Source organism: Penaeus vannamei, chromosome 21 (genome assembly GCF_042767895.1).
Source record: "Penaeus vannamei isolate JL-2024 chromosome 21, ASM4276789v1, whole genome shotgun sequence".
NCBI lineage: Eukaryota > Metazoa > Arthropoda > Malacostraca > Decapoda > Penaeidae > Penaeus > Penaeus vannamei.
The window spans coordinates 14,003,326-14,013,325 of record NC_091569.1 but is presented as its reverse complement, the minus strand read 5'-3'; the positions used below and the strand labels follow the sequence as shown (position 1 = coordinate 14,013,325).

General features: G+C 40.2%; 1 protein-coding gene across 4 annotated transcripts in view; it reads left to right on the top strand.

Moving 5' to 3' along the window:
* The window catches only part of LOC113801301 (receptor-type guanylate cyclase gcy-12), a 35,424-nt gene that overhangs the window by 7,488 nt on the left and 17,936 nt on the right, over window positions 1–10,000 (top strand). For 3 of the 4 annotated variants that reach the window (XM_070135918.1, XM_070135915.1, XM_070135917.1), the window contains 6 exons: window positions 1,465–1,623; window positions 4,863–5,102; window positions 5,453–5,581; window positions 6,167–6,296; window positions 6,613–6,735; window positions 7,405–7,494. In XM_070135918.1, the coding sequence (XP_069992019.1) occupies window positions 1,465–1,623; window positions 4,863–5,102; window positions 5,453–5,581; window positions 6,167–6,296; window positions 6,613–6,735; window positions 7,405–7,494 (871 nt within the window). The remainder of the gene's footprint in view (window positions 1–1,464; window positions 1,624–4,862; window positions 5,103–5,452; window positions 5,582–6,166; window positions 6,297–6,612; window positions 6,736–7,404; window positions 7,495–10,000) is intronic. The other variant, XM_070135916.1, reaches the window with a different exon arrangement.

Genomic DNA, 10,000 nt, shown 5'->3' with positions numbered 1-10,000 from the left:
AGTAGTAGTAATAGTAGTAGTAGTAGTAGTAGTAGTAGTAGTAGTAGTAGCAGTAGTAGAAGTAATAGTAGTAGTAGTAGCAGTAGAAGTAGATATTGTAGTAATATAATATTAGTAGAAGTAGTAGTAGTAGTTAGCAATAATAGTAGCATTAGGAGAAGTAGAAGTAGTAGTGGTGTTAGTAGTAGTAGTAGTAGTGATAGTGGTAATAGTAGTAGTAGTAGCAGTAGAAGTAGATGTTGTAATATAGTAGTAGTAGTAGTAGTAGTAGTAGTAGTATAGTAGTTAATAGTAGTAGTAGTAGCAGTAGTATTAGTAATAGTAGTAGTAGTAGCTGTAGTAGTAGAAGTAGTAATAGTAATAGTAGTAGTAATAGCACAAGTAGTGATGACAGTAATAATAATAATAATAACAATTATTATTATTATTATTACTATTATAATGATTATAATGCCAATAAGGATAATCTTTATTTCGTATAAAGTTATCATATAGAGATATATTTTTGCTCACAGCTTTAATAATTAAAAGTCACAGAGAGCAGTTGTGTCCTTAGAAGAGTCACGACTGACAAAGATAATGGTAATGGTAGGAGTGATCTTTGTAATGATAATAATGGTGGTGATGATGAGGATAACGGTGATGGTGATGATAATGATGATGGTGGTGAAGATGATGATAATGATAATGTCAATAACTACAACAACTACTACTACTGATAATAATAATAAAAATGGTAATAGCAGTAAAAATAATGATGTCATCGAAGATAATGATGAAATATGATAGCAATGATGGTAAAAACAACAGCTGTGATCATAACGATTATTTTGGTAATTATTGTGCTAACAACAATAATGGTTATGGTTGACATAATGCTGATACTTATGTTATAAATATTAATGAAAATGATAATATTGATAGTAGAGGTAAGTACGACAATTATCGTAATATTTTTTAATCACATTATTAGAATTCCTATCATTGTGTTAATTGTTATCATTATCTATATATTGATGGGTATGTATCATCTATTCAACTCACGTATAAGTTTGAGAGATCAGAATTTTTCTACCAAAGGAGTACACTTAAAGCAAAGTCGATAAGTTTAATATATAGAGGATTTTAGCGTGTCTCCATGTAAGTCACCTGCACTTGCAGTAGGTTTATGATAGTTGCAAAGGTAAGGTAGGTCTAAGGTAGATATATGCTTTGTGTGATGTACGGGGTTGCTAACGTCATGCAGTGAGAGTATAAACACACTAGTTTCATACTGTAATTATAGTCCTGCGTTTTAGCTTGTTCGCATTGCCTCCTTATCATACTTAGTTTTACACAACCCTTTCGCATTGGTTTTATGGCATCCGTCCCCTGGACAAACAACGCAGACTACTCCAACATGTTATTTAAATGTGCATTTTCCCTCCTTCGCCACTTCTGTCGTGTGGTTGTTGAAAAAAATAGAACCTATGTCTCGAATGACAGGCGAGGAATCAGCATGACCACAGAAGCTAACGAAGACGACATAGCGGACCGGATGGACTGGTACAACCAAATCACGTTCTTCATCATGGAAGCCGTCATTAGGAACATAAAGGATGTGAACGTCTCCAACGTGTGGAAGTAAGTGTTGAAAGGTGCCGGTGGTGATGGTGTAGGGTGACCGCCATGTCCGCAAAGGATGCGAATGCGAGGCTAGACCCATGATTTCGGTTGGAGTTAAGTCATTAATGGTAGATAGTTGTTGATATCTTTACTCCAATCAACGCTGATTCATGATGTAAGAATTTGTACCAAGTTGCAACAAGAGAAATATACAAAAGAGTAAGTGAAGTGCAGAAGTTACGGTTAATAAATAATTTACAAACACCGCATTCGCATGGTGTAAGGTATTGGCGGTTAGGTTAGCGCAGGGTGACACTCAGTAACTTTTCTTTGTTGTAGGATTCAAGTGGATGTCTATGTTTTACCTTCCTTTACTCGCCGGATATAGTGGTATAATATTCTCTAGAGCAGGGCTGTCAAACTCACTTGCCCTAGGGAGACACATTTCAGTATGCAGGCGCGACAAATGGCCATATTATTGACGTTAAACTGTAAGAGGCCATTTAATTCATTACAAAAATACGATAATAGAAAAACAACTGTGTGTAGAAGTGATAATCCTAACCGAAGGACTGGCTTAATCATGTAAAACGGCCGACTGTAAAAGACCGAAAATAACGAATCAACTGCGGGTTTGACAGTTGGCACTTCTGTTGTAGTGTCCTATATGGTCTTTATGGGTAATGGTTTCTAGAAAACGCTGTTAAGCATTTTATCTCACACGACCGTCAGACGAATATACTTTTCCCATTGTCATCATTTATCGGACATATTTAGAAATTTAGCGTTACTCTTTCCGTGTGGCGTTTCATCTAATATATCAGGTTAGCCAGTATATACGTTAGACATATAGCAAATGATGGAGCCAGGTTTAAATGCTTTTGGTAAAAAGTCTGTCTTTATTTAAAAAAAAAAAAAAAAACGTCTCTATAGACAATTCACAGCTTAGCTCTAAGGTAACTTAATAATCCGTCATTATTAAAAAAAGAAAAAAAAGTTTTTACAGATAACTCACAACTTAACAACCAAGTAACTGTATTTAAAAAAAAAGAAAAAAAGTTTCTACAAACAACTCACAACTTCGCTGTCTGGGAACTTAAGAACCCGCCCCCTATTTAACAAAAAACGCCTCTATAGACAGTCCACAACTTGACTACCTGGCGGCTTGTGTAAACTCGCCCAAAACCTCGTGACTGGAGGGACCAAGGGAGAGGATCAGGAATGGCGAAAGCGGATTACTTAATTTCTCATGTAATTAGAAAAGGTTTCGTGCGTTCGACAAAGGCTCCGGATTACATCGTTTATCGGATATTTGATCCTTTTAATTTCCTTGTTAAAATCCTTTCAAAGATGTTAGGTCCAAGCATTATTGATTTTGAGTTGGACGGGGTGGACACGCATGCACGGGTTTACACACGCACACGAACGCACACACACACGCACGCTCGCACGCACCCACACCCACATAAACACAAACAGGGCCGGTTTTAAGCCGATTTGACCGATTTGATCAAATTGGGCGCCGCACCTAAAGGGACCCCGCAATAGTAGGGCCCTTTTTTAGCATATGATTAAAACAATAAAACTTTTCATATTGCTTTTCATTATATCAAACATTTAATGTTTATTCGTTTTTTTGTTGTTGATTTGTATGTGTTTTTATATGAAATATAAACATCCATTAATTTTACTATGTAGAATAGGGGACCCCACCTTCAGTTTTCTACTTGGGCCCCGCAATTCCTAGCATCGGTCCTGCACACACGCACACGCACACGCACACGCACACGCACACATACACACGCACACACACACGCACACGCACACGCACACGCACGCACACACACACACACACACACACACACACACACACACACACACACACACACACACACACACACACACACACACACACACACACACACCAACCTACCTACCTACCTACCTACCTACCTACCTACCTACCTACCTACCTACCTACCTACCTACCTACCTACCTACCTACCTACCTACCTACCTACCAAGAGAGAAAGGAAGATAAAGGGAGAGAGGGAGAGAGGAAAAAATAGGAATGGAGAGAGAGAGAGAAGAAGAGATAGGGAGGGAGACAGAGAGGAAGAGATAGGGAGGGAGAGAGAGGAAGAGATAGGGAGGGAGACAGAGAGGAAGAGATAGGCAGGGAGACAGAGAGGAAGAGATAGGGAGGGAGGGAGAGAGAGGAAGAGATACGGAGGGAGAGAGAGGAAGAGATAGGGAGGGAGAGAGAGAGATAGGGAGGGAGAGAGAGGAAGAGATAGGGAGGGAGAGAGAGGAAGAGATACGGAGGGAGAGAGAGGAAAAGATTGGGGGGAGAGAGAAGAAGAGATAGGGAGGGAGGGAGAGAGGAAAAGATGGGAGAGAGAGAGAGAGGAAGAGATAGGGAGGGAAAGAGAGAGGAAGAGATAGGGAGGGAGAGAGAGAGGAAGAGATTGGGATGGAGAGAGAGGAAGAGATATGGAGGGGGAGAGAGAGAGGAAGAGATAGAGAGGGAGAGAGAGAAGAAGAGATAGGGAGAGAGAGAGAGGAAGAGAAAGGGATGGAGAGAGAGGAAGTGATAGGGGGGAGAGAGAGAGGAAGAGATAGGGAGAGAGAGAGAGAGGGAGAGATAGGGAGAGAGAGAGGAAGAGATTGGAAGGGAGAGAGAGAGGAAAAGATAGGGAGGAAGAGAGAGAGAGAGGAAAAGATAGGGAGGAAGAGAGAGAGAGAGAGAGAGAAGGGGAGAGAGAGAAGGAGAGAGAGAGAAGGGGAGAGAGAGAGAGAGAGAAGGGGAGAGAGAAGGGGAGAGAGAGAGAGGGAGAGAGAGAGAGAAAGAGAGAGAGAGAGAGAGGTAGGGAGAAAGAGGAAGAGATAGGGAGGGAGGGGAGGAAGAGATAGGGAGGGGGAGAGAGAGAGGAAGAGATAGGGAGAGAGAGAGAGAAGACGAGATAGAGAGGGAGAGAGAAGAAGAGAAGAAGAGATAGGGAGAGAGAGAGAGAGGAAGTGATAGGGAGGGAGAGAGAGAGAGGAAGTGATAGGGGGAGAGAGATAGAGGAAGAGATAGGGAGAGAGAGAGAGAGGAAGAGATAGGGAGGGAGAGAGAGAGGAAGAGATTGGAAGGGAGAGAGAGAGAGGAAGAGATAGGGAGGGAGAGAGAGAGAGGAAGAGATAGGAAGGAAAAGAGAGAGAGAAAAAAAAAGCTAGAGCAGCGCACTCACCACCTCCCCGATCTCCTCCACTAGGCTCCTGCTCGCCTACAAGGACATGATCCGTTCCGTGGAATACTTCGGGATCGTCACGGTGGAAGGCCTCTATTTCTTCGGCAAAGGAAGCCTCAACCAACCGAGGTTCATCAATTACATCACCTACGACGTCCTTGCTTGGAAGTCCTTGAGCCAGACAAAGGATTTCGTCCAGTATATCGAGGAGAAGGTTGAGCTGTTCGAGAGCCAGTACGTGGAGTACAGGAACATAACGGAGTGGTGAGTGGGTGGATGGGTGTTGGAGGAGTCAGTCGGCGTTTTGAAATCCATTTGGCATCTGGGAGATGAGTATCCTATTAGCTTTTAGGGTTTATGTGAATGTGTTGGCCTTTGTTGATAAAACGCAGTTGTTTTTTCCTTTACTTATAACGTCTCTACGCGCCATAAAAGTCAATCCCGTGTTAAAGTTTAATCAAGATCTCTTAAGTGTCCAGAATCAACTTTTTAAAACATCTCTGGACCAGCATATCAGTTCATTTTTCAATGTGTACAACGGTGGTGGCGTACGTTCGCGACAGGAACTCTGAATAATGAAAAAAATGATTAAAATAGATGTTTACTCCCCGCAGGCGAGATCTGATCAGAGGCAACGTGGAGCAGACGGTGAACCTCGTTGTGGCAGACGAGTATTTCTATGCAATGAAGCGGTTTACGGATGAGCTGAGGAGTCTGCAGTGGTATCTATTAGGTGTGATCAAGTGAGTCCCCCGGTGCTCGATTCAAGTGTGTAATGGTCTATTTGCATGCTAATTAAGGTGGGAAGGACACAGGCACCTATTGGGTCATTTGAATTGGAACAATGGAAAAGATGAATTGGTCTTTGTCTTTATTCATCTCCATTTTTTTGTCACAAATTTACAATATTGATTGTTACAGCATCAAGTGTTACAGACAGTATATACTTTTTAAAAGAAAGTCGATGACCAGTTACCCCTAACCTCACGCCAGGTTACTAATCTAAATTAGTAACCTACCTCATTGCCAAATTAGTTTTAAGATAGGCCGAGGTTACGCGTACGGCAGCCGCCTCCAATCTCTTATGGTTAGGCTTACGGCACACCTATGCAAAAGCTCACATTAATTTCGTTTCCAGGTAATAAGTACGAACCTAACCTAACCCTTACCTACTTAGGAGTGGCTTTTCACCCGTACCGGTAATCCCTTCCTTTAAAAGAGATATTTTTAGAAAAATCAATCATCCCAAACCAAGTACCCATAAATATGTTTTCCTCCAATCCAGAGGCAATCAACAGCCCTCTCTATAACGGTCTTGGTATTTTCAGGGAATACATGGTGGACGAGACGGCCTACGCAGACACGCAGGTGACGCTGTCGATCATCGTGCTCGTTATTGTCTTCATCATCTCGCCGATCATCATTTTCCTCGTCCGACACGCCACCTACACGATCCAGGTGAGTGCTCCCAGGAGACGCGTGTCCAGGGGGCTTTCTAACATTGTTTATGTGTGTACGTGCATGCATGAATAGGCTACGTACGGACACACATACATACGTGCATGCAGGTACCGCGTGCACCTCTGTGTGTGCGTGTGTGTGTGTGTGTGTGTGTGTGTGTGTGTATGTATATATACACACATACGTGTGTGCATGTGTTTATATGTATATGTTATATTTGTTACATATAGGTATATATACATGTATTTGCATAAGTAAAACTGAATCTCCCCAAAACAGATTCTACCATTTTTTTTACTTCTTTCCTTGCAAGATCTTCGCCTCGACTCTGACCGTCAAGGGAATTGAGCTGAAGCGAGAGAAACGGAGAAGCGATCGACTAATCCACCAGATGCTGCCCAAAGCCGTGGCGCTGCAGCTCAAGAAGAAGAAAATGGTGTGTGGGAAGTGAATTGGGAATGGTGCTTTGGGAAAGGCGAGATCAGTAGCAACTGGAGGAGGCGTCATGGAGTCTGTTTTGATGATTGTTCAAAGAGATTATAACCATTAAAATCATTATTTTCCATTCTTTTTTTAAAATAGAAGAGACCAAAATGATCGACCATATTCACAAAGCATCCGTAACTTTTGTGACGTCATCAAAATAAACCCAATGTGCTTTTTACCAAAAAATTTAATCAAACGCCATGACACCTCCAGTTGCTGCTGATCTAACCTTCCCCATGGTTAGCTATGCTGGCGGTGAGGTTATGTGGGAAATTGATGAGGAATGATGCTATGCTGGCTATTGTAGGGGGTATATATGTCTTTTTCTATGGGTTTACATTTTTATATTTATTATTTTCTTTTAATTTCTTGTTCGGTTTAACTGTATTCTTCTTTAATGCTCATTCGGTATATATATGTATATATATATATATATATATATATATATATATATATATATATATATGTATATGTGTGTGTGTGTGTGTGTGTGTGTGTGTGTGTGTGTGTATGTATGTATGTATGTATCTTTACCTGTTTATCTATATTTTTAGAGTTTAATAAGTAAAATTATAGTTACAAAAGTAAAATTGTTACATTATGGCTAAAATCATGACAGGTTCCGGCTGAAAGTTTCAAGGAAGTCTCCGTCTACTTCAGTGACATCGTAGGCTTCACGAATATCTGTTCTGAGTCGGAACCCATTCAGGTAAGTGGCTTTAATAGTATTCAAAGACGATCCGATGTGCTTTTTTTAATATCCTGCCCTTGGGATTCTATTCTGTTTTGATCTTTTTGCCTTTTAAGATCCATTGTTGGATATAGGCCTATCCTAAACTTTGCCACATGCGTTCTGTCCTTGGGGAAAGCTCGATCAGGAGCAACTCGAGGTGTTATGGCGTCTGATTCTGATTTTTTGGGGGGAAAAGCACATGGAAAATAATGCTTTTAATGGATATATTTTCATTGAACATTCATCAAAACAGACGCCATGACACCTCGAGTTGCTACTGATCTAGCCTTCCTCTTCGGTGCCAATGCTTTTAAAATAACTTTGGGATTAATTTCATGCATTTTGATTTGTACGTGTTTTAAGTCGTGTGTGTATGTTGTTGTTTTTTTCTTTTTTTTTTTTTTTTGATCCATGCGCACGGAGTTCAGTTCGATCATTAGTCTGTAGGTATATTTAGTCGTTATGTTTCTCGGGGTTATTTCACAGGGGTGATGCCATACATTGACATACATTTCAATACAATTGTTCGATTTTAATTGCGTTGTGTTTTTCGTTTTTTACATGTTGATGTCAGTTGTACATAATGTGCCTCGGATTGTCATTTCGTTTCTGTGCGTATTTTCGTCATGTACGTTAAAGTTCCCGGTTGTTTTGTGCTTTCTTTGTGTGCGGAGGCGGTATTTGCCTGTGGACCTGTGGCACCTAGTCTAGAGTGAGATACGAAGGTATGTGATCATTAGCATTAAGGGATAAGCCACTGGGGTATGATGTAATTGGGTACTTGTTAGTGAAGTCGTGTGTGATTGGGTGCATTCCTCATTTGTGCGACATATTTCCCAATCACGATTCTTACTAACAGGGAACTTGCCATCCTCGGAGCGTTACGATAGCTCATTATAAGTGTTAAGATGGCCACAAGCCAATCCTCTGTAGGGGTATCGATTGGGAAGACCCACTCTCTGTGGCTCGGCCAGGAAAGACAGCGACGTGTCTCCCATGACTAAGTGTCGGGCTTACTAAACGCACGCACGCACGCTAGTACGGACACACGCACGCTAGTACGGACACGCACGCACAAGCGTGCTATATATATATATGTGTGTGTGTGTGTGTATGTATGTATATATATATACATATATATATATATGTATATATATATGTATGTATGCATATATATATATAAATATATATATATATAAATATATGAATATATAAATATATATAAATATATAAATATGTAAATATATAAATATATATATATATGTATATATATATATATATATATATATATATATATATATATATATATATATTAGTTGAACTAACAAAGACTATACATAAAAAGAAGAGGGAAGATGTACGGAAATTCAGTACTCAAACAGAAAATGAAACAGTGATTTCAGGGACCAGCATGAAAAGAACTAAGAGGAGACTCTGAATAGGAAGAACTCAAATGTAAGCAATAAAGAAACCAGACGGAGAAGTGACATATAACAAGAATTAAATCATAAGAGTAGTGGATGAATTTTACAAGGGTCTATACAACTCAAATGAACAGCCACGGATGGAAGCAAACGCGGTAACTTGAGACGAACGAACAGAAGAAATAAAAAGAGCGCTTAAAGGCATGAAGAGAGGGAAAACTCCAGATGAAGACGGAATTATTACAGACCTTATATTAGATGCAGGAGAAAATACAACAGTGAAACTAGCCAATCCTTTTAACAAATGCCCTCTCATCTGAAAAACTCCGAAAGCCTGAAAATGCAACAATTATTTGATATATAAGGAAAATAGAAAGGATCTAAAAAAACTACCAACCCATGAGCCTCCTTTTAGTTCCTTACCAACTCTTCACAGAAGTCATCACAGCTCGCATCTCTGACAGTGGATTCTCAGCAACAGACTACATCCACACGTTCACTCAAATAAGAGATATAGGAAACCCCTGTGTATGGCATTCATTGATTACGAAAAGGCATTTGACTCCGCACAAATACCAGCCGTATTGGAAGCTATTCGAAGACAGGGAGTAGAGGAGGTATATTGTAAAATATTGGAATATATATGCGAAGATGAGACAGCAACCATCAAGCTCCATACGGAGACCGATAAAATACCAATTAAAAAAAAAAGGTGTTAGACAGGGCAACACCATCTCACCAAAACTATTTACAGCTTGCCTCGAGGAAATATTCAAGAAACGAGACGGACGGAAAGGGTATGAAGATAGAAGACGAATACCTAAACAATCTAAGATTTGCAGACGATATTGTTCTCTTCAGTGGATCAGCAAATTAAATGCAGCAATCAGTAAATGATCTGAATAGAGAAAGTCGGACTTACGATGAACAAGAAAAAGACTAAGGTCATGTTCAACAGTAGAGTTCAGTTCTTACAGATACATGTACAAGGCGGAGCGCTAGTGGTAATAGACAAGTATATATACCTAGGGCAACTCAAACAGACAAACACAAAGAGG